Source organism: Squalius cephalus (genome assembly GCF_949319135.1).
Source record: "Squalius cephalus genome assembly, chromosome: 1".
Taxonomy (NCBI): Eukaryota; Metazoa; Chordata; class Actinopteri; order Cypriniformes; family Leuciscidae; genus Squalius; species Squalius cephalus.
Genome location: NC_137122.1, coordinates 63,099,320 through 63,126,129, shown reverse-complemented (window position 1 = coordinate 63,126,129; position 26,810 = coordinate 63,099,320). Strand labels below are relative to the sequence as shown.

The 26,810-nt window shown below is 37.7% G+C and overlaps 1 protein-coding gene across 2 annotated transcripts in view; it reads left to right on the top strand.

The window, feature by feature from the left end:
* The window catches only part of prkcab (protein kinase C, alpha, b), a 185,666-nt gene that overhangs the window by 107,496 nt on the left and 51,360 nt on the right, over nt 1-26,810 (top strand). For both annotated transcript variants that reach the window (XM_079894726.1, XM_079894725.1), the window contains exons 4-5: nt 9,702-9,813; nt 14,163-14,291. In XM_079894726.1, the coding sequence (XP_079750852.1) occupies nt 9,702-9,813; nt 14,163-14,291 (241 nt within the window). The remainder of the gene's footprint in view (nt 1-9,701; nt 9,814-14,162; nt 14,292-26,810) is intronic.

Sequence of the window (26,810 nt, the reverse complement as noted above, 5' to 3'; positions counted from 1 at the left end):
CGACAGTAAAACAAAACCCGCGTCTGGAATAATCCACATCACAGTCACTTCAGGCAGCAGAACATCCTCAAATAATATCACACACCATTAGAGAAGCACATCTCAGCCTCATTAAACTCATGCCTCTGCAGATAACACAGACACATCTAATATACGCATGTTATTATTTTGCTAACAGGATTCCCTAAAGGTTTTCTAGATAAATTAGCGTTCTGCCTGACAAATAAAACTGCTAAGGATATTATAATAAGCTGTAATTCAGTAGCTTCTTACTGTTGACTTTAATGAATTAAGCTTTGCTTAAAATGTTCATCATGTGATAGTGATCCAGACTGAAAACATGTTCTTCCACTCAATGAGTCGGATAATTAATGGCATGATGTGTTTTCACATCTGTAATCACTGTCAAATTCATTACACCAGGCAGCAAATAGATTCTACAGTTACTCATTTTAGTGAGCAATTATGATACATTGTTTAAAATTATAAGACTGAAAATGCTGATTGGTTAATACAGCTTTCCTGCGGTCTTATAGTTCATGTTCTCCTGAGATTGTCATTCTCGTTGTTTAGAGACTATCTTCCACATTTGAGGAATTTGCTTGATAAAATAATGGTTTAATGAAAATGTGTCCTTAATTATTATGTAGTAATATGTTATAAAGGCAAAAAGGCACTGGAGGTCTTGCTGTATTGTGAATAATGTCACTCTGTACAACATTTATGACTAGATTTACAATATACCACAGTCGCTCATACTGTATTGTTTGAATTATGATTCTTTAACTCTGAAACAAAAAATGGTCTCATTTTCCAGTAAAACAAAAATACTTTTACTTAATGTGTGTAAAATAACTATGCATCACCTCTTCCTGTTTGAGTAAGGACTCTAACCCTAACCCGATGCATAAGGATGTAGTGTAACGACGCCCAGTTCCAGGATGCACTAATATTTTGTTGGTAGTACCAGTTTACAACAGTTATTATTAGTTAACACTAAGTTGTCAACACTTCGGAAAAAATAATAATTCGTCATTACACTACATCCTTATGCATGGCTTTCTGCCAGGACTTTTACGCGCTTTTCCCAAACCACTGAAGTGAATTCATCGTCCGGGTTAGCAGTAGCATGAGCCGTCAGGCTAGTGTTATTTAAATAAACTCCTGATGTACTTACAAACTTTCCAATGCCTCGTTTTATGAGTACAGAACCTACTTGTACTAAGGTACCATTCTGGGCATTAATAGTGGGGTAATTTACCAGATACATCCTTGGATCCATTAGCGCCTGCACTAAACCATCCAGCTGATATCTCTAAATAAGCTCTAACTTTAATAATGTTCGACCAAGAAAAAAGGCTTCTGGGGGGTGTTTGGCTCGAGGTCATGGTGCAAAGGACCCTAGGTTGATTTTACTCTGAACCATCCCTTTAACATAAATAATACAAACACAAAAAGTCTCTCAGGCTGTTGTCAGGTCTGTGAGGAATATTACGGACACTTTCATGCTTTGACTGGTCACACATCATGGATAGTCTGGTTAAGATGCTCTGTATTGATTGTTAATTTGGTTATTTTTTGGAAGTTGAAGTCAAAATCCAAATCATTTTTGCTTTTAGAGTAAGAGAGTGTTGGCAATCCGTAAACGATCCTTAACTTCAGAGACTGAATCTTCCCCTGATGTGAGAGCCAACATTATTAAAAACATATCCGCCAACAGTCTGTTTCTTCAGTCTGATTGAAGCACAGTGTATGTTCTCCTCTGTGTCTCTTCATAGCAGCCAAAGCTGATGAGATAACTTGCTTTATTGGAGAGGTTGTCGTGTGTGTGAAAGGCTCAGGCTGCTTATAAGCAGAATCTGTAGCCGCAGAACTCAGATTTCTGCTAAATTGGCACAGCTGTCATTCACAGTCCTCTTGTGTAAAGAAAACCGAGTGAAAGAATATGACTTGTGCTTGTTGGCTGGTGTGTTCTGCGTTTTACAGCCGTTTATAGGCTCCTGTTAGCTGCTACAAAGCAAAGGCAGCAAAACGTGGAAAGTATGGTAACGGCATGCACAAATGTATGTGCGTTATCTATATTTTCTGGGATTTTGTTGATGGCGATAAATATTTGGCTAAATCTTGACTGGTTTAGTCCTGTCATAGACAGCTGACTCAGGAAGCTTTTCATTATTTTCATATTTTGTGCAGTAGTGACAGAAATTGTACTTTTATTATTTTTTTTGCCACCTTAAATTGATTTCTAGAGGCATTTATACCTTTGATTGGACATTTTTGTTCTAAGTTTATACAGTAGTGTCATTTTTTTTGTCAAATTCTTACAGTTAAATGCATAAATGTTTTGCCAATCATTATCACATATTCGGGTCTTTAGTGACCCGGATCTATATCTAAAATGGATGGATCTCTAACTGCCGCAGTAATATAAAACTCTCTTTGATGTTTTAATAACATTATAAAATAATAATATAAAGCATGCTTTTGGAACTGGCAACATCTTCAAAATCAATATTTAGATCAGCTTCTGGCTCATATTCACCATCTCAACCATATCCTCAAAACTATCCTTCTCAACATCTTCAAAATCAATATTTAGATCAGCTTCTGCTCATATCCACCATCTCAACCATATTCTCAAAACTATCCTTCTCAACACCTTCAAAATCAATATTTAGATCAGCTTCTGGCTCATATTCACCATCTCAACCATATTCTCAAAACTATCCTTCTCAACACCTTCAAAATCAATATTTAGATCAGCTTCTGCTCATATCCACCATCTCAACCATATTCTCAAAACTATCCTTCTCAACACCTTCAAAATCAATATTTAGATCAGCTTCTGGCTCATATTCACCATCTCAACCATATTCTCAAAACTATCCTTCTCAACATCTTCAAAATCAATATTTAGATCAGCTTCTGGCTCATATTCACCATCTCAACCATATTCTCAAAACTATCTTTCTCAACATCTTCAAAATCAATATTTAGATCAGCTTCTGGCTCATATTCACCATCTCAACCATATTCTCAAAACTATCCTTCTCAACATCTTCAAAATTAATATTTAGATCAGCTTCTGGCTCATATCCACCATCTCAACCATATTCTCAAAACTATCCTTCTCAACATCTTCAAAATCAATATTTAGATCAGCTTCTGGCTCATATTCACCATCTCAACCATATTCTCAAAACTATCTTTCTCAACACCTTCAAAATCAATATTTAGATCAGCTTCTGGCTCATATTCACCATCTCAACCATATTCTCAAAACTATCCTTCTCAACATCTTCAAAATTAATATTTAGATCAGCTTCTGGCTCATATCCACCATCTCAACCATATTCTCAAAACTATCCTTCTCAACATCTTCAAAATCAATATTTAGATCAGCTTCTGGCTCATATTCACCATCTCAACCATATTCTCAAAACTATCCTTCTCAACATCTTCAAAATCAATATTTAGATCAGCTTCTGGCTCATATTCACCATCTCAACCATATCCTCAAAACTATCCTTCTCAACATCTTCAAAATCAATATTTAGATCAGCTTCTGGCTCATATTCACCATCTCAACCATATTCTCAAAACTATCCTTCTCAACACCTTCAAAATCAATATTTAGATCAGCTTCTGGCTCATATCCACCATCTCAACCATATTCTCAAAACTATCCTTCTCAACATCTTCAAAATCAATATTTAGATCAGCTTCTGGCTCATATCCACCATCTCAACCATATTCTCAAAACTATCCTTCTCAACATCTTCAAAATCAATATTTAGATCAGCTTCTGCTCATATCCACCATCTCAACCATATTCTCAAAACTATCCTTCTCAACATCTTCAAAATCAATATTTAGATCAGCTTCTGGCTCATATCCACCATCTCAACCATATTCTCAAAACTATCCTTCTCAACACCTTCAAAATCAATATTTAGATCAGCTTCTGCTCATATCCACCATCTCAACCATATTCTCAAAACTATCCTTCTCAACATCTTCAAAATCAATATTTAGATCAGCTTCTGCTCATATCCACCATCTCAACCATATTCTCAAAACTATCCGTAAACAGAACAGAACCAACGAGAATGTATTGCAGATATTTAATGTCAATATTTTAATGTACAAATTAATTTGCGAATTTAGTCTTAGGGTAATTAGCTCCAGAGAATAGCGATCGATAATACTGAAGGAGCTTATATATAGTATGTATACTGTGATAGGCGTCGTATTCCTACAGGTAGACGTGGATCAGCTGAGAATCACTTGAATAACGTGATCTGCCAGAACTAGCTTGATTATACAGTAAAATAAATATTCTGTATGGTGTGCTTCTGATACTGCTTCACTTTATCATATAGAAATATAAGGCAAACCTCACAGACGGACATTTTTGCCCCCATATCTTGAAATTTGGGGTCATTCTAACTACAATCTACTTCATGCAGTGAGAGTTTGCAACTTTGAGGCGTGTTTTTGTGAGTGACATACTCGATAATGTCAGCTTCCACGTCGTTAAAACCCAAATTATGAAAAAACCCACTTAATGTACACCAGAATCATAATCACATGTTCGCAGTATCACTCAACCAGACGCTAATAATGGGCCTCGGCTCATAAGGAAGCTTGAATATTCTCTGAAAAGTCTCCAGCTGGAGTTGCCGTTACAGCTTTGACTTTCCTCGTCTCTCAGGTCATGTTTCAGAGGTGTTTGATGAGGTAGTCGAGTGTCATGTCCCGTGTCTTTGGCTCTCCGACTGAGCTATGGACACCAGCCATGGAAAAGATGGCTAAGCGTGGAAGTGTATAGCAGCGCAGACCAGAAATAAAAGGTCATATGCACCGTTGGCTACGTGCACACACACACACACACACAGAGGCACCTGCAGCGAGAACACACACACACACACACACTCACTGACCCGTCCTTCAATCCTCGGTTCATCCCAGGAGGAAAAAGACAGAGGCAGAAGATGAGCTTTTATTTTCATCCGTGACTGATTCACTCGACAGCGGTAAAGCTGATTATATCACACATGGCATGAACAGAGACAGAACACACAGGCTGAGTGAATGATGGGGAAACGAGGATAAACATGAGAGGAACAGAACGTGGAGATGAAAGAGAGGTGATGCAGGCCAAAGATACAGAGTTCAGAAGTGCACGTGATGATGGACTGTCCAATGACATTTTTAACTCCATTGGCTTGGATGCATCAAGACAAGCGATTGACAACTGCTTTATTTTGAATGCTGTTTAAAGGTTAAAAAAGATTTAATTTCTTATTTCACTTCCTGTGAAGTCAATTGAAGAGTGCCGTTTTACTTAATGTGCTGACGTATTTCAGATTGACCTGAAGTTGAGGAAGGACATTTTAAAGACCTTGTCCCCTTTAAAAAAAAATAGCAAATGGTGATTAGTTTTACCATAGCTATGCTGCCTCTAAGATGCTTTGTTAACTGTTCCCAGTGTAAATTCATGAATGCTATGTGGGCTAATATAACCAACAACCCATTGCGCTACAGCTTTGGCAGCTCTTTTTCAACACTTTAATTTATTATACAAAGATGCAAAGAATGTGAGGCCGAAGCTGCCACAGCAATTGTTTTTAAGTCAACTTGCAAACATTAATACACATTCCTGTTCTTATTTTGAATGATTCATGCATTTTATTCTAAAAAACAAACAAAACACTTTTACATTTAATTCAAATAAAGTGCATTGCCTCTTAAACAACTTTTCGTTTAAAAGGGTCCTATAATGCCCTTTTCACAAGATTTCTTTAAAAGCAAATATCTCCCTTTGCTTTGAACTTTGAGCGTTGTAACTTTGCAGATGTTGTTTATGCTCAAACAGCAACATTACACACTAACTAAAGTTAGAAAAGTCAAATCATAATCAACCACCCCTTTAACTGACAATCCGAATGCTGTTTTGTTGAAATGTTTGAGCCTAAAAGTGAAATAATAATGGCTTTTAAAGTAATGCAATTGCTAGATGCTAACACCGGCGAAGACGAACTTAAGTGTCCCAACACCAGTGTACTGATTTACCATCTGCTCAAATGTCCTTTCCCATTACCAGCAAAGTAAATATGTTTAGTGCATTCAAGAAGAATGGAAATTGGGATGCAGCCATCGAGAGTTAATACTGTGCCATAATTCTGTCGCAGCAGCTTGAGACAAGCCAGAAACAGAGAATAAAATAGCCAAATTGCTATTTAAGATGCCAAGGTAGTAATTAGAGAGCTTCAGTGACTCATTCTGTGCCAATCACGGGGTTCTCGGGGTCCGTCCACTGTTTGTTTTCATCACACACTCCTCCATTGGCCAGGAGGCCGACACACAGACTGCATCTGCTTTGCTTTGCTTGCTCTCTGGCCTTTTCAATTAGTGCTTAGACGGGTTGACAAAAGCTGTCTGGAGGAAATAACACACTACACGAGGTGGATCTGAACAGAGAAACTCAATTCCTGCTCTTCAGAAACAGCAATACCTGCACTGTTAATTACCACACAAAGCATTCATTCTAGCGTGTTTGACATAGTGTGTACACTTTAAATGTGCAAGCCAATTTACATTGCAAGTGGACTTAAAATGGGAATTAATCGAACCACAAAAGGAACCATGCTTACACCACCTCCTGAGGGTCATTTGTTGGTCCTGTGAGATAATTTGAGGTGTATGGTATTAATGTATGGTATGCAAGATCAAACTTGAATACCCCTAGTTGTAAAGGTGGGGATTGTAATTACACAAATAAGTACTGATTAATATTAATTAACAGCATTAACATATATAGTTGGGGGTAGGGTTTCATTTAGAGTCAGTTGCTTGTATTATGCAAAAATTATGCATAATTGCAAGCATGATAAATCCTGAAATCAGAAATAATTGACATGGCAACTGCTTAATAATAGTGCAAAACTACTAAATAATAGTGCAGCAGTCTGTACAATAATTTGTGCACATGTCTGTTTATGTCTGTTCACGGGTAATAATTCTTGAACTCTGAAAACAAAGCAGAATACTGTTGGACTATATCCCGTTTATCCCAAGGCAAATGAATACCTCAAAGTAAACTGTGAAATATATTTCAGATATTCAATGCCTTTGAACATGAATGCCAGGAACTTTGTAGTTCTTCCTCAGAAATGCTCATTAGCAACCTGGGAATTTGTGAACATGACATTGTTTCCCAATAGACTGATATAAACCTCAGTCAATCAGACTGGAGTCTCGTTTAAAAAAAAAAAAGACAGAAAAAAAAAGCTTTTTTCAATTTTTTTGTGGGCAACAAACATCAATCTGTCTGTTTTTTGTCATGGCTGATTTGTGGGAGCATGAGCTTTCAAGAGTCAAAGGAAAGTCTGAACCATAGCGTTTTTCGTTTTTACATTTATTTGCCACTAGTTTTTACACTAACTAGTGGAATTGATCTAGTTCCTGTTATAGAAGTGATATAGATATAGAAACTCTTCCTAACAGTCATATTTGACTCAGCGTTTCCGAGCAGTTAAACCAGAGGCTGACAGCTCTTTATTAATGTCAGATTAATGGTTCAGTTATGGGAAAAGTCGAGACCCCTCAACTTCAGTCAAATTCTCATTAATTTCAGACCACTCAGAGACAAATTAATTGGTTGCCCTATTTTGCATGGCCCAGTGAAATAACCCCGCAGACTTATGATTAACTTTCTGCTTCTGGACAGAAACCGCAGCAAAGCGTTTGACCTGCTGTTGCGGCCAGCATCTGTTAGGTAACTGTTTTCGCTTTTTTGGTTGCCAGTTGACGGTCACCTTGGGATTCTTCTCTCAATTTCAATGATGCATATGGAAAATTTGGATTATTAGTCAAGCATCACTATTACTATTTATCATACTAATGATTTTAACCTAGCAGGTGATACAATTAGTGAAAAAAGCAACCGCCTACCATCACGTTCTAGTGCAAACATACAATCGGTGGTGGTCTCATATAAAAATCGACAGGAGGTTTGAGATCGCACCCTCTATGCAAACCGGCGCATCAGGTTCTTCTGTGGTCCCAGGGCAAACTACTCTCAATTAGAGCAATGCTTATTCCTGGGAACAAAAATGTGGGGGCAGACATCGTGTCGAGGCAGGGGCTGAGGCCCGGGGAATGGAGACTCCACCCAGAGACGGTGGAGTTGATATGGAGGAAGTTTGGAAGTGGATCTGTTCGCCTCTCACGAGAACACACAATGTCCGCTCTGGTTTTCCCTCATGCATCCAGCTACCCTGGGACTGTACGCATTTCCCCCGATCGCTCTGCTCCCAGGGGTTCTAGAGAGGGTCCGGCGGCATGGGATCAGTTTGCTCCTATCATAGCTCTTCTAGCAGGCCCACCGTGGCAAATCCCCATCAGGAAGGACCTTCTTTCTCAGGCCTGGGGCACAATATATCACCCCCGGCCGGAGCTGTGGAAGCTGTGGGTCTGGCCCCTGAGGGGGACCAACTCATGAATGCTGGTCTCTCAACCGAGGTTGTTGAGACCATCCTAAACTCTAGAGCCCCATCCATGAGGAAACTGTATGCATTAAAATGGAATGTATTTACTTTATGGTGCAGAGAACATCAGTTGGACCCAGTTAACTGCCCAGTGGCTTCAGTGCTGGAGTTCCTCCAGAGTCGCTTCTCTGACGGGCTCTCCCCATCCACGCTTAAGGTCTATGTGGCAGCCATAGCTGCCTTCCACACGCCTCTAGGGGTGAGCACTTTGGGGAGACACCCACTTATAGTACGTTTCCTTCGTGGAGCTAGGAGGATGAGGCCTGTCGTCCAGACTAGGGTCCCCACATGGGACCTGGCAGTGGTTCTTGAAGGGTTATCCCTGGCACACTTCGAACCTTTGGACGAGGTGTCCAAGAAATGTATGTAATTTCTTGTAACCCTGAAGGTAGCCTTCCTGCTAGCTATTACATCCCTCAAGAGAGTGGGGGACCTGCAGGCGCTTTCTGTTGCTCCCTCTTGCCTCGAGTTCGCTCCTGGCAGAGTGAGAGCCATTCTCCACCCAGCCATTCCCTGAGGGTTACAGTCGTATCCCGAGACATTTTGTAGAAGCATGAAAACTTGTCCACACAACTTTGTTTCTTGAATGGTAAGCCACCTTGACTCCAAGAAGTTGTGTAAAGTCAGTCAGTCAGATTGGATTTGGCAGTTTCACTGTGCTGCAGTGATGACATATATTTGTAGGCCAAACATAGGCTATAAACAAACTACATACGGTCACATGACTTCAACATCAGGCTGCATCTTTAAGCTTCCAACAACTCTCTCAGTCTTTCTTTAAAAACCTTTTCCCTGAACGTTTGAGGTAGAATAGATTGCAAGAGCTCGATTATAAACACAATCAGGCTTTAAAAGTCGACTATTGAGTCGACTGGTTTACTTGTTCGCTATGATGACGTTTAATGTCCCCTTTAGCCACTTATAAGCAACAACCTTTTTCAAGACGAGCTTTAAAAAAATCACAAGGTGATATTATTGATGAATAAAATGCAAGAATATCTTGAGCTTTTGCTCACCATAGACAAAACAAAATAAAAGCATCTCATCCCTGCAGCACACTATAGTAGCGCACATTTTGCATCAGACGCTTCATGAACGATTTTGTTAGTCCTGTTGTAAACGATTCTTCTCTTTTCCATGTTTCCGCAGGATCCCAGAAGCAAGCACAAGTTTAAGATCCACACCTACGGCAGTCCCACGTTCTGTGACCACTGCGGATCGCTGCTGTACGGCCTCCTCCACCAGGGCATGAAATGCGACAGTGAGTATCGACCTCCCATCATGCCCTCACGCAAGACCATCTTCTCTTAACCAAATCTAGATGAAGCCTGTAAGGAAATAAAGGAATAAGTGGCCTCAGATCCCTGTGAAAGGGTAGCTCCTGCCCCAGGCCTACAAAATTCATCTGTTTCTGCTGTTCTTGTCCATAATGAGGTCAAATGTGGTTAGATCTGTAGATCTAGAGACACCGCCTTCATTTCAACCAGAACCTTCCTGTTCCTCTCAAGCGGACTGGCTTTAATTGTGTCAGATTTCAATAAGAACATATTTAAGGGAGATTTATGTGGGAATAGCAGCATATATGGGATGTGTTCATCCACACCTCTCTGAGACGACACACCACAGCGAATTTCTGTTTCCACATATCAACAACAGCCTCAGCATGGGTCACACACACTTTCTCTGCCAAAACACTCCAACAAAACAAGGTTTGCTGTCTGTGCCCATGAACTTGACAGGGTCATCTTCAAAATACACATTTCATGTCTTATGTTAGTGTTTCAGCAGTTGATATTATTAAAAAGGGGGAAAAAAAGTTAATAACAACATGACAGTAAAGGCCAATTCCCACCGCACGGACAAACGCCTACAAACACGTTTTGTCGGATCAGTGTGTTACCGCTGTTGGCGTTGATCGGGGTTTGTTTTCACCTGACTGACCGTGTTATATCAGCATTTGTCAGTGTCTGTTGACATGACAGTTATTTTTAATTAAATTCTAAATCCAACGGCCAACTTGTTTGTCAATAGGGTTGGGTATCATTTGTATCTTTCACAATTCCGATTCTGATTCCGATTCTGCTTATCGATTCCGATTCTTATTGATTCCTAATTTCGATTCCATTAAGGTAAAAAAAAAAGATATCATTCACATTTAGTCTTATTTTAAAACATTTAATTGTAGCTGAATATCATGAACAAAAAGGCTAAAGAACACTTACTCAAGGAACGTTTGCCTGTGGCGAACAGCAAAATAGCATTGAAAAACAACTAGCCTAACTAATATACATTTTAAGCATTATTAAAGACAAGTAAACACTCAGTAATTAAAAAAGAACAAATAAAAATGTTGCAATCACAACAAAGATACAATTGAACAAAGATACGATTGAAATAAACAGTGTTTTAAGATTTTCAGGTATTCACGTACAGAAACTGTAATCAAATGTAAAATAACACTGCACTTTATAAATAAATTATACATTACAAATATAGTTACAAAAGTTATTCAGTCAAGAACGAGTTGTTTTGTTGTTTGATTAGTGTTATTATAGAGACGGCAGCAGGAATATTAGGCTGCTGTCACTTTAAGAGCTGCACGGATCCAATATACTGATACACATCCAATACACTGATACACATGTCCAATATACTGATACACGTGTCCAATATACTGATACACGTGTCCAATATACTGATACACGTGTCCAATATACTGATACACGTGTCCAATATACTGATACACGTGTCCAATATACTGATACACGTGTCCAATATACTGATACACGTGTCCAATATACTGATACACGTGTCCAATATACTGATACACGTGTTCAATATACTGATACACGTGTCCAATATACTGATACACGTCCAATATACTGATACACGTGTTCAATATACTGATACATGTGTTCAATATACTGATACACGTGTCCAATATACTGATACACGTCCAATATACTGATACACGTGTTCAATATACTGATACACGTGTCCAATATACTGATACACGTGTTCAATATACTGATTAGGGATGGGAACGACACGGGATTTGGGAAATCGACTGTCGAGGCCCATGTGTCGACTTTTTGTCGGATTGTCGGCCTTTTTTTTCTTTTTCTTTTTTAAAGAGCAGCAGCAATGCGGAGGGTGGAAAATATTCTACATCAGGGTCCGAAATTAAGGCCAAATGCGGGTAGATTTTCTGTTTGGCGAGTAAACCTCAAAAGGCTATCCGCCACACTGGCGGGTGAATGTTCATAACAAAATATGAAATTTTAAGCGCGCACGCACGAGCAGAGAGAGAGAGCGAGTCCCGGCCAGGCGTCCTTTCGACAAGCGTCCTTGACAGGGCGGCCAGAGCTTCTTTGCAGCTCAAGTCGGCGGCGGTGTGTACGTACCTACAGTTAACGCTCTTTCTGTTGACGGCGCTGAGGAAAAAGCTCCCGCCACTGTAAGAAGCTGTCGCCGCCCATTTGTGTCCTCCTGCGGTGCAGAACGTCTTCAGCACTCGCGGATCGTGCATATTTCCGCTGCTGCTTCTGTTTACACACCATGGTCGTTCTTTTCTCGAGAAAAGGAGTTTTCTCATAGCGTTTGCAACGCAATACTCGTTCCCTTATCTCTCAGGGAACCGAGGTTAAAGTAAAGTTATAATAACTTAAGTAAAGTAAATAAAAATAAAGTTTATTAAATGTAATAAATTAAAAGCCAAAAAAAAAATGCAATTTGGAAATCCCACAAGCCCCGCCCCCTCGACATGTCGACACTCTATTTTTTTTGTCGAGTGGAGCATGTGTCGAATGTCGGTCGTTTTGTCGACAAAAAGTCCCATCCCTAATACTGATACACGTGTCCAATATACTGATACACGTCTAATATACTGATACACATGTCCAATATACTGATACACGATATACTGATACACGTGTCCAATATACTGATACACGATATACTGATACACATGTCCAATATACTGATACACGATATACTGATACACATGTCCAATATACTGATACACGATATACTGATACACGTGTGCAATATACTGATACACAATATACTGATACACGTGGCCAATATACTGATACACATGTCCAATATACTGATACACGTCCAATATACTGATACACATGTCCAATATACTGATACACGATATACTGATACACATGTCCAATATACTGATACACGATATACTGATACACGTGTGCAATATACTGATACACAATATACTGATACACGTGGCCAATATACTGATACACATGTCCAATATACTGATACATGTGTCCAATATACTGATACACGTGTCCAATATACTGATACACGATATACTGATACACGTGTTCAATATACTGATACATATGTCCAATATACTGATACACGTCCAATATACTGATACATGTGTCCAATATACTGATACACATGTCCAATATACTGATACATGTGTCCAATATACTGATACACGTGTCCAATATACTGATACACGATATACTGATACACGTGTTCAATATACTGATACATATGTCCAATATACTGATACACGTCCAATATACTGATACATATGTCCAATATACTGATACACGATATACTGATACACGTGTCCAATATACTGATACACATGTCCAATATACTGATACACGTCCAATATACTGATACACGTGTCCAATATACTGATACACGTGTCCAATATACTGATACACATGTCCAATATACTGATACATGTGTCCAATATACTGATACACGTGTCCAATATACTGATACATGTGTCCAATATACTGATACACGTGTCCAATATACTGATACACACGCATATAGTCGTCTCACGCTTGAATGGTTTAATTGATTTAATTTAAAACACAAAGGAATCGATAAGAGGAATGGAATTTTTTATTTTATGACAAGTATCTGATTCCAGACCTGATTTTTGATTCCCACCTAACACTATTTGCTGGTATTTGTTGGCGTTTGTCTGTATGGTGTGAATTGGCCTTAACAGCTCTGAATCAGGTTGAAGTTCTAGAGCTTTTATGCTACAAATGGAAAGTGGCTGTGAATCATGCAAGGATGCTAGGAATGCTCATATGCCCACGTTCATACAAATATTTCCTTGAAAAAGCTTTTTTTTTGTGTGGCAGCCAATCTTCAATGGCTCTGGTTTGAGGTCCATGTACAGCAGTCTTGCCAAGTCTGTGGTTTTCCTGCAGAATTGGGCAACTTTTACTCTGTTGCTTCGGGTTGTTTTTTGGTCCATGGGTTGAAACAATCAACCCCACCCCCCCCCCCCCCCCCCCCCCTTTTTTTTTTTTTTTTTTTTTTGTGTTTTTTGAATAGCAATTGGACTGGTTTTTTTTTTTAGGCAAACCTGGCAACCCTGATGTACAGCTTCTTCAGTAGTTTTTATTAAAACCACAGAGGGAAAAGCAGCAAACAGAAGTAGAGAGCCATCGTATCGCACATTGGCTACTGTGGATATAGACACATTAATTAAATTCTCAATAGATAAAATCAAGCCCTGCATACACTGATTGTCCTGTTCCGTTGGGGTTTTGAACGTTATTCATGTTTAATCCTGAAGCGTTTACCGATGTTTCTCTCTCTTGTTCTCAGCCTGTGACATGAACGTTCACAAGCAGTGTGTGATGAACGTGCCAAGTCTGTGCGGGACCGACCACACCGAGCGCAGAGGACGAATCTTCCTCAAGATCGAGGTCAGCGGAGACAGACTCCACGTCACAGGTCAGCAACCCCCCCACTCGCACTGGGAATATCCCAGAATAGCGATCATTAGTGGGGATTGAAAACATGACAAATGTCATAACTGGACGCCGGCGAAATTGACTGGGTCTGATATTATATGGGCAAAAAGTAAGATGAAATCCTGATGCTCAATGATTAATCGCGATTATATATTTAAGAAAAATGTGTTATTATTTTATTATACAAAATATTTATATATAATATAAATTATGTATAAATGTATATACAGTGAATACATGCAAATATTTCTTAAATATATACATGCATGTGTGTGTATTTATATATACAAAATAATTATACACAGCACACACACATATATTATGTAAACACAAACTTTTATTTTGGATGTGATTAATCGCAATTAATCGTTTTCCAGCACTTAATATAATGTAATATAATAAAATGACATTTAAATATAGTTTTATGATCAAAGCTCTGTAGTTTTTATTGTGGTAATCAAAACATATAATTTAATGCCGTACAATGATGATTGAGAGATACGTACAAATTAACATTTCTCAAAAATTATTATATTTAATACTTTTAAATAATATAATATAATTTTAACAGGATGTATGGATAATCAAGTAGACCTAAGTTGCTTCACTCCAGTAAGTGTTCATCTGGAAGTATTATTGACAATATAAAATATGTTTATGTACATATACTTATGCATACTTATGTTTAAAAATCTGTTAAGATTTCTCAGCAAAAACATACGTGAACTGAAGGGGGGGGAGGGGAGGGGGGGGGCGTTTTTCCAATTATGCTAAAAGCCTTTTACTTGCTAAAAAAAAAGTGTAAAGCATCAGTCAGATGACAGAAAGCATGAAGTAGATTGTGTTCATGTTTTTCAGCAAAGTTTTAATCATGTTTTTCATTTAGAGGATGATTAAAAAATGATACAGTCAGCAAAGGGTTAAGTAGCATCACAAAATTATATTTATTTGAGTAGATCTTGTTAATGTTTCTCCGTTATTAGTATAATTCACATAATATGTTGCTATTTTTATCCGTTTGCGTGATCCTTGCAAATTCACATTAGTCTTATTACTCAGATTTCATAATGCTTTGATGCTGTTTTTCCACAAAATGCCAGTTTGCATTAAGCTATCATGGCAGGTCATGTGTTGAGGGTTGAGTGGGTTTAGAGATTGAGTGTATGTGTGTGTGTGTGTGTGTGGCAGCAGGTATGAGGGGGCTTTAGTGCCAGATGCCTGGCCCGGTGCCCGGCTGTTGTGATGATGGGGCTTTATGTATGCCAGCCTGTGTCCGCTCAGAAACTCTTGCTCCAGTGAACACATTCCTGTGAGCTGGCACCTCTTCCCTGCTGTGTGAATATCATCTCTGCTTATCTCCGGCCTTACACACACACAGACATGCTACACACTGGTCTGCTGATTATTATATGTGGAGAAGTCTTCGTGATACAGGAAATCCTACAGTTATCTAGAGAAGGGGCACTGTTGCATTTTATTTTCTCCCTGATGTTAGTCAGGGTTTCTTTCACCACAACGAAAGTTTTTTTTAATCCACTATGTCCCTTAAAGGGTTAGTTAACTTAAGCCCAAAATGAAAATTCTGTCATCTGTCAACTCACCTTTGTGTTGTTCCAAACCCATAAAACTTTTGTTCATCTTCAGAACACAAATGGACATGTTTTATCGAAACCATGATTTCTGTGAGATTTCTGTTTTCAACTAAAAACTTAAATGTTTGTATGCGTTTTGGCCGTTAATTTACACGACAACGGCGTTTTGGGCGCCTGAAAACGCAAACTTTTGAAAATGGGTTTCAAAGTGCACGTTTTTGAAAACAGTCTCCATGTAAACAACAAAAACGTGATTGTCTGAAGATGATGACGTCACACACATGCGTATTACGTGTTCAGTCTATAGTGTTTCTACTGGCCATCTACTGGCCTGGCAGCAGAATACAGCGTTTTTAGCCGTTTTCGCGAATCCGTGTGAATGGGGATCATTTTGACAATTGAGTCGTCTATATCCGGAAATCTAAATGTAAAATCCGACTCATTTCCGAGAACCGGTTCTTTCGGACAGCTCGTTTCAATGAACTGGTGAAAAAAAATGATTCATCGGTTCCTTACTTCATCACACAATGATGTCTCTATATGCATTTCTTTTCTAACAACTCAGTGTCGTGTTATATCAGGGAAACCTTCAAATAAAGTCATTTGTATCAATGCATATTCAAATAAAAAGTTATTTGCGTGAATGCATATTGATGATTATTGCCTTTCATTCACTTAAAGGGATAGTTCACCCAAAAATGAAATTTTAATCATTAATTACTCGTGAAACCCATAAGAACCCGTAAGACCTTCATTCGTCCTCACAAATTAAGATATTTTTGATGAAATCCGAGAGGTTTCTGAGCCACAGGCCGCAACGTCATTGCAACTTTCAAGAACCAGAAAGGTGCAGTAGTAAAGATGACTTTTGGTGAACTATCCCCAATTATATAATGTAATGTGTATGGTGCAATCCAAACACGAATGACTCAGGAATACAACTATCAATAGACTTTAATCCACAATTAGAAATGCACAGGAGAATACTAACACAAACCATACTAACAACAACGATAACCCACAGAGGATTGACCTGAACAGGGAGTATATATACACTGAGAAACAAGACACAGGTGCAAATCATAAGTAACCATAGAAACAAACAAGAACATAATCAGGAACCAAGGAAACCGAAAATAAACAGTTTCGGGAAACAAGAACTAACTACAACAGAACAGAATGTCATAATAAGAGCATACAGAACATATAGAATAATTCAGTTTAATTGTAGAAAAAAATATGCTGGAATTTAACTTAATTTGCACATTGATAATTAAATGTTTATTATCCATGAAAAATAATGTCCATTGATTTTGAAAGCAAACTTGCTGTCCATTGGCCAGGAGTACCAGCCATAACAATGTCTCATAGGTTTAACACAGTGTCTACATGGTACATCCAACTATTATTTCGAAAGTAAAAGGAAAATACTGTCATTTTAGCTTACAGATCCTCAAACTAATCATTAGTTGGATTCTAGGGAAGGATTATTGCATGTTTGTTGTGTCTGAGGAGGTCATCTGCCGGGAGCTGGGAGGAATATGACTGGGTTCTTCTTCATAGGGTTTGTGAGTTCACTGCGCTGATGTTAATTGATTAAATTTGCCCAGCATCCATGTGCTCATGCACACAACAAATACACACAGAAAACAACAAACAAACAACCCTCTTTTGCTTCAGATTGTAAGATGCCTTCATAGGATGCTCTGGATTTCACAGTTCTGTCCACATGGTTGGTGGGAAAGTGGTTTTATGATCTCGGGTGTGAACAAGTGAACCAATCCATCATCCCTTTTTACACGAGTCATTAAGACATTAGTCATCATCTTCTTAGTCGTGCTTTTCATTAGCCTGCTGGCTGAATGTTGATCATCATTTCAAGTTTTTGAAAGCGATAGTATTAGTGAAGTGAACAGTGAGCGGCGCCTTATATGATCCAGCAGTTAATTGAAAGATTAGATGGGTTCACTCCTCCCAAAATTACATTGTGAACTTCACTAATACTATCGCTTCCCCCTCCACCTCCCCAGCTCCACCTGCATCATTTAGGCATCTCGCTACCATACTCATCATCCAAGCATTAGTAGTCCCAGTGGGGGGTTTATCTATTTAATATTTAAGCCAAATACGCTTAACCTTATTAGCTTAAAGATTATATGGGCAAAGGAACTCGTGAATTAGATATTAAAGGATTAGTTCACTTCAGAATTAAAATTTCCTGATAATTTACTCTCGATGTCATCCAAGATATTCATGTCTTTCTTTCTTCAGTCGAAAAGAAATTACTTTTTTTGAGGAAAACATTCCAGGACGATCCCAGCCAAGGAATAAGAGTCTTATCTAGACAAACCATCGGCCATTTTCTAAAAAAACAACAACATTTATATACTTTTTAACCACAAATGCTCGTCTTGCACTAGCTGTGATGCGCCACGCATTACGTAATCACGCTTAAGGCGGAAGTACCGGAAGTCAAATGCCATTTACTAAAATAATGTATAAATAAAGGATAAAACAACAATGAAGCCTTCGTCACGCGTGACATTTCAATGTGATTACGTAACGTGTGGCGCATCACAGCTAGTGCAACACAAGCATTTGTGGTTAAAAAGTATATAAATGTTTATTTTTGTTATAAAATGGCGGATGGTTTGTCTAGATAAGACTCTTATTCCTCGGCTGGGATCGTGTCGAGACTTTGAAGCTGCACTGAAACTCTCATTTGGACCTTCAACCCGTTGGACCCCATTGAAGACACAATATGGAGAAAAATCCTGGAACGTTTTCCTCAAAAACCTTCATTTCTTTTCGACTGAAGAAAGAAAGACATGAACATCTTGGATGACGTGGGGGAGAGTAAATTATCAGGACATTTTAATTCTGAAGTGAACTACTCCTTTAAGAATAATAGTGTTTGATATAAGAATTACTAGCAGTTTGGTCACCCCACTTCATCAGATGTTTGTGATGAACAGCGGGACTGTTCTGGTGCTAGCACTAAACCAGTCTCGGCCTGCATGGAAAGTCATGTTGATTTTGTCAGCGGGTTGTTCTCCTCTTGCTTGTGATGTGGAGCACCAGATCCCTGCTGTAAATCAGAGGTATCAGTGTCCCAGGGCATCTGACACAGAGGGAATTTCCCATGGGAAATCATAATACAGCAGGACTGACACAAACTGTCATGTGGAGGTGTCTTACCAGTGTCATACTGGTGATCGCTTCGCTGCTCTTATAGACACTGGCACTGCAACTGGGGAAACTTAAATTTTTTTTCTTCTGCCAACAAAAAGGTATGATATTATATATGATCCGCTGCTCTTACACAAATACAAGGGAACTTTTAAGTTGTGTTTTCCAAACCTAGAAAAGTCTAATAATAATATATATAAAAGAAAAATAATATATATATATATATATATATATATATATATATATATTTTTTTTTTTTTTTTTTTTTTTTTTTAAGTTTGGGGTTGTTGGGATTTTTTAAAATTAATAATTTAATTAAAATACTAATAGAATGTATTTAATTAATACTTTTATTTAACAAGGATACATTAATTTGATACATAAGACATTTTTAATGTTACAAAGCATTACTATTTTCTATTTGTTCTTTGGGAGTTTCTATTCATCCAAGAATCCTGAAATGTATCGCGGGTTTTCACAAAAATATTAAGCAGCACAACTGTTTTCAACATTCAGCTTTGCCATCACTAACATTTTAAAAATTAATCAAACAGAAAACAGATGTTTTAAATAATATTTCACAATAAGAGACTTCTTTCAAAAACATTACAAAATCTTACTGACCATTTTTTTTCTTGACTAAAAGTCTATAACTTACTTGCAAGCCATAGTGATGGATAGGGCCAGATTTACTAAAAAAGCACCAAAGTCAGTAGAAAGTTCTGCGTGTGGTCAGTAGATCGATCACATAACAGATTTATGTTCAGTTTAGCTCAGTTCATGGACTTTTACTTTGTTTTTCCACAGTTCCTGTTATCCTTTGTTTGTATTCAAAAACTCTTCATACAGTGACTATCAGTGACATTTATGCAAATTTGGGACCAAAAATTCTTCAGACACTTTGACCTGACTGAAGTTTAGGATGGCATAATGTGGGCAACGTGGTAAAACACTGATAGTAATGTTCTTTGAACATAGTAATAGGAAATCTCTGCAAGTTTTCATCAAAACATTCTGATGCAAAATACCAATCATCAGACCTCAATAATACTCTCTAGATAAATAACAGTTAGAGGAATTATTTATGAAGCTGTAATTGATGTCTTCACTAGGTTTGTCTTTCTTTCTTCAGTCGAAAAGAAATTACTTTTTTTGAGGAAAACATTCCAGGACGATCCCAGCCAAGGAATAAGAGTCTTATCTAGACAAACCATCGGCCATTTTCTAAAAAAACAACAACATTTATATACTTTTTAACCACAAATGCTCGTCTTGCACTAGCTGTGATGCGCCACGCATTACGTAATCACGCTTAAGGCGGAAGTACCGGAAGTCAAATGCCATTTACTAAAATAATGTATAAATAAAGGATAAAACAACAATGAAGCCTTCGTCACGCGTGACATTTCAATGTGATTACGTAACGTGTGGCGCATCACAGCTAGTGCAACACAAGCATTTGTGGTTAAAAAGTATATAAATGTTTATTTTTGTTATAAAATGGCGGATGGTTTGTCTAGATAAGACTCTTATTCCTCGGCTGGGATCGTGTCGAGACTTTGAAGCTGCACTGAAACTCTCATTTGGACCTTCAACCCGTTGGACCCCATTGAAGACACAATATGGAGAAAAATCCTGGAACGTTTTCCTCAAAAACCTTCATTTCTTTTCGACTGAAGAAAGAAAGACATGAACATCTTGGATGACGTGGGGGAGAGTAAATTATCAGGACATTTTAATTCTGAAGTGAACTACTCCTTTAAGAATAATAGTGTTTGATATAAGAATTACTAGCAGTTTGGTCACCCCACTTCATCAGATGTTTGTGATGAACAGCGGGACTGTTCTGGTGCTAGCACTAAACCAGTCTCGGCCTGCATGGAAAGTCATGTTGATTTTGTCAGCGGGTTGTTCTCCTCTTGCTTGTGATGTGGAGCACCAGATCCCTGCTGTAAATCAGAGGTATCAGTGTCCCAGGGCATCTGACACAGAGGGAATTTCCCATGGGAAATCATAATACAGCAGGACTGACACAAACTGTCATGTGGAGGTGTCTTACCAGTGTCATACTGGTGATCGCTTCGCTGCTCTTATAGACACTGGCACTGCAACTGGGGAAACTTAAATTTTTTTTCTTCTGCCAACAAAAAGGTATGATATTATATATGATCCGCTGCTCTTACACAAATACAAGGGAACTTTTAAGTTGTGTTTTCCAAACCTAGAAAAGTCTAATAATAATATATATAAAAGAAAAATAATATATATATATATATATATATATATATATATATATATATATTTTTTTTTTTTTTTTTTTTTAAGTTTGGGGTTGTTGGGATTTTTTAAAATTAATAATTTAATTAAAATACTAATAGAATGTATTTAATTAATACTTTTATTTAACAAGGATACATTAATTTGATACATAAGACATTTTTAATGTTACAAAGCATTACTATTTTCTATTTGTTCTTTGGGAGTTTCTATTCATCCAAGAATCCTGAAATGTATCGCGGGTTTTCACAAAAATATTAAGCAGCACAACTGTTTTCAACATTCAGCTTTGCCATCACTAACATTTTAAAAATTAATCAAACAGAAAACAGATGTTTTAAATAATATTTCACAATAAGAGACTTCTTTCAAAAACATTACAAAATCTTACTGACCATTTTTTTTCTTGACTAAAAGTCTATAACTTACTTGCAAGCCATAGTGATGGATAGGGCCAGATTTACTAAAAAAGCACCAAAGTCAGTAGAAAGTTCTGCGTGTGGTCAGTAGATCGATCACATAACAGATTTATGTTCAGTTTAGCTCAGTTCATGGACTTTTACTTTGTTTTTCCACAGTTCCTGTTATCCTTTGTTTGTATTCAAAAACTCTTCATACAGTGACTATCAGTGACATTTATGCAAATTTGGGACCAAAAATTCTTCAGACACTTTGACCTGACCATGTTTTGCTGAAGTGTTTTTTCTTTAATTGCTAATGCTCTTTTTACACACAGACTGAACAAAATGAAGCATTGCTTGGTAACTGGTTGAGCTAAACTGGTATTATCTAATTGTGTAGTTAAATTTAACAGCTGACAGATATTCAACATAATTCATTGTTTGAGTTCTAGTCATATTTTATTACCCTTTTCTAAACTCTAGCGAATAAACCGTGATTATATGAGAAATGTTGAAGGTGTCTGAATACATTTTGGTTTGACTGTAATTCGAAAGCATAATAAATGTTTTAAAAGGTTTCATTTCATAATTAAACTGTCCTAAGAATCTTTTCATCATGTATTGAGTGTATTAATCATATTATATTTGCTTTTCTTCTGGTCTGGTCTATGTTTCAAAGTTGTCCGTTTGCATAAGAGACCTTGAGGCATTGGTTCTGAACGCTCTCTGTAGGCCTGAACTTCTGTTTGTCCTCTTCTAGGGTTTTATTATATAACCTCCCAGAGGCGATGGCTTCAGTTAAACGCGTTGGTGGTTCCTATCAGCACTTCCCTCGTGGATCCCATTTGTAACGGAGGGCTCAAGTGTCTCTCTGGATTCCCAAAACTGCTGAACGCTTAAGAGTCGTCACTGCCCAAAGATGTGCGTGTCAGTCCACAATGACTATGTGATTATTTAAAGCGATGACTGTGGATGATATTTGGCTGCCAGTTGGGATTCACTTCATACTTTTGTGTGGTTTTACCTGGGACTCATTTTATTCCCACTGCCAGGCATTAGATCAAACTGAAGGATAAAGTAACTTTCGTTTCAGTGTTTCATGCTTTTTAGACATGCACACCATAACAAATAGACTTGTTTTTACAAAACTTTGCAAATTTTCCATTAAATGTCTCATATATCACTGAAAATGGGAGAATATATCACTGAGAATGAGAGCTATAATGTGGTATATGGCACATAGTCACGATGATACTAGGGATGCACCGATATGAAAATTTTGGCTGATACCGATTACGATAATTCTTTATCTTTGAAAGCCGATAACCGATATATTGGCCGTTAAATCTAAATTTATATTTATGTAATTTTTGAGAGCCTGATTACAAAAACAAAAGTCTCACCATTAAATCCATGTCCCAAACACACAATTAATGATGTTCTCATTATAATTTTATGTAGCCGATATGACAGACTGTTGCACTTTACTGTATTTTCCTTTTTTGGATTGATTTCAATCATATTTCAAGCAATTCAAAACCATCATGTTGAACAGTGCGCATCTGAAGAGTCTCAGCTGAAGGAAATAACACATTATTTATCGGCTTTAATATATCGGACAGATTTTCTTATTGTGCCGATAACGATAACATTAAAAATGAACATTGGTCGATACCGATATGGGGGCCGATATATCGTGCATCCCTATTTTTAAGAACATTCTTTTCAGGAAATTAAAAGTTTTTTTTAGATAATTCTGCTTTAAATGTGTTGCAGTTTTAAAAATAACCTTTTTTTACGTTGGAATTTCTCAAAAAGATGATTTTCTGACCCCAAAATTCAGCAAAAGTTTTGACATGGTCTTACTCAGTCGATATTAAACATATCAAGGATATATTTTAACAGAATGTTCTTTATGATTATTTTATGTAGAAAACAGTGAAACACACAAAATATACTTTAGCTGGGTTTTCACAGTTACGGAAATGTTATATGTGTACCCATACTGAAGATTTCTGAGGAGCTTTCATCCATGTTAAGGATCTAGTACAGACTCCCAATGGACAGAGATAAATGTGGTTGAGTGTTTTGATTGAGATTTATTGTTGATATTGTATATGACTTTGTTTATTCTGGGTTGACATCAGACGGAGGAATCTTGGCTGACCCTTCGTGTGTTGTGAATAAACAATGGGAAGAAGCTCATTTTCAGATAACCCAGCATGCAGTGCACTGGACATTTGGCGGTTATGTAACAGCACATCTAAATTTCTCAGGCTATTTGTGCGATTTGAATGTCCATGGAAAACCACATATAAAAATAGCCTTTGAAGATTACATCAGCTCATAATTCAAGCTGCCACCCATCGAGATCAGCAAGATATGATTTACTGAAGTTTAGGATGGCATAATGTGGGCAACGTGGTAAAACACTGATAGTAATGTTCTTTGAACATAGTAATAGGAAATCTCTGCAAGTTTTCATCAAAACATTCTGATGCAAAATACCAATCATCAGACCTCAATAATACTCTCTAGATAAATAACAGTTAGAGGAATTATTTATGAAGCTGTAATTGATGTCTTCACTAGGTTTGTGCAAAATGTGCCACAGCAGTGTAGGTGTTGTTGGTGGTTGATAGGGCTGGACTGACATTAAATAGCCCCTTTCACACATACAGTCTTTACCGGTAAATTACCGTAACAGATCATGTGTGAACAGGACCTTTTCAAATAAACCGCTAAATTACCGTAACAGATCATGTGTGAACGGGACCTTTTCAAATAAACCGCTAAATTACCGTAACAGATCATGTATGAACAGGACCGGTAAATTACCGTAACAGATCATGTGTGAACAGGACCTTTTCAAATAAACCGCTAAATTACCGTAACAGATCATGTGTGAACGGGACCTTTTCAAATAAACCGCTAAATTACCGTAACAGATCATGTATGAACAGGACCGGTAAATTACCGTAACAGATCATGTGTGAACAGGACCTTTTCAAATATACCGGTAAATTACTGTAACAGATCATGTGTGAACAGGACCTTTTCAAATAAACCGCTAAATTACCGTAACAGATCATGTGTGAACAGGACCTTTTCAAATATACCAGTAGATTACCGTAACAGATCATGTGTGAACAGGACCTTTTCAAATAAACCGCTAAATTACCGTAACAGATCATGTATGAACAGGACCTGTAAATTACCGTAACAGATAATGTGTGAACAGGACCTTTTCAAGTAAACCGCTAAATTACCGTAACAGATCATGTGTGAACAGGACCTTTTCAAATATACCAGTAAATTACCGTAACAGATCATGTGTGAACGGGACCTTTTCAAATATACCGGTAAATTACCGTAACAGATCATGTGTGAACAGGACCTTTTCAAATATACCGGTAAATTACCGTAACAGATCATGTGTGAACAGGACCTCTTCAAATATACCAGTAAATTACCGTAACAGATCATGTGTGAACGGGACCTTTTCAAATATACCGGTAAATTACCGTAACAGATCATGTGTGAACAGGACCTTTTCAAATAAACCGCTAAATTACCGTAACAGATCATGTGTGAACAGGACCTCTTCAAATATACCAGTAAATTACCGTAACAGATCATGTGTGAACGGGACCTTTTCAAATATACCGGTAAATTACCGTAACAGATCATGTGTGAATAGGACCTTTTCAAATATACCGGTAAATTACCGTAACAGATCATGTGTGAACAGGACCTCTTCAAATATACCAGTAAATTACCGTAACAGATCATGTGTGAACGGGACCTTTTCAAATATACCGGTAAATTACCGTAACAGATCATGTGTGAACAGGACCTCTTCAAATATACCAGTAAATTACCGTAACAGATAATGTGTGAACAGGACCTTTTCAAGTAAACCGCTAAATTACCGTAACAGATCATGTGTGAACAGGACCTTTTCAAATAAACCGCTAAATTACCGTAACAGATCATGTGTGAACGGGACCTTTTCAAATATACCAGTAAATTACCGTAACAGATCATGTGTGAACGGGACCTTTTCAAATATACCGGTAAATTACCGTAACAGATCATGTGTGAACAGGACCTTTTCAAATATACCGGTAAATTACGTAACAGATCATGTGTGAACAGGACCTTTTCAAATATACCGGTAAATTACGTAACAGATCATGTGTGAACAGGACCTTTTCAAATATACCGGTAAATTACGTAACAGATCATGTGTGAACAGGACCTTTTCAAATATACCGGTAAATCGGTTCCGGCAATTTACCAGTAAGGGAAGTTGTAACATTACCAGTAAATCACCATTATTTGAAAGCGTAGTGAAGATTACCGGTGTTTTGCATGTACAAGGTCAGAACGCGCTGACGTAAGAAGTGATTTGGGCCAATCAGAAGCTGTTAAAAGAGAAACAGCTCAGAGACCATGGCCAATGGCGAATGGCCAAAATGCATAAAAAGTTTTATGTTTTTGGTTGAAAACAGTATAAACCATGGTTTTATACATTGAATGCAGTTGTTTTGTATAGTTGATGAACTATACTGTCATTGCATGTACAGTACAATGTTTTTTTTCTGGATAACTTTTGGTTTAAATATAATTTCCAGAAGAAAAGTCACAAGTTTTGTTTCAAGTCACAAGAACAGAGATTGAGCTGGAATCATAAGCAATGGATGGTATTTCATCAAAAAACATCAACAACACACACACACTCAAACACACACACTCACTCACACAAAAAAAGCAAACGGATGAGCGTGGCGCGCGCTCCTCATGGATGTCGTATCTAAGCAACAGCCGCTGAAAAAGCCTTGATTCTTGTTGACGTCTCTTTGTCAGCAACCAAGTGTAGGCGATGTGAAGAGTCAAGTTAATGGCCACGATCACTTTCACCGTCAGACCTGAGCTGTCAGTTTTCTTTGCTTTAGAGATTTGAACAATGGTTTGAACACACTCAGATATAGGGGGAAACTGCGCTCTGTTTAAGTTGCCTGTGAGAGAGACTGAAAG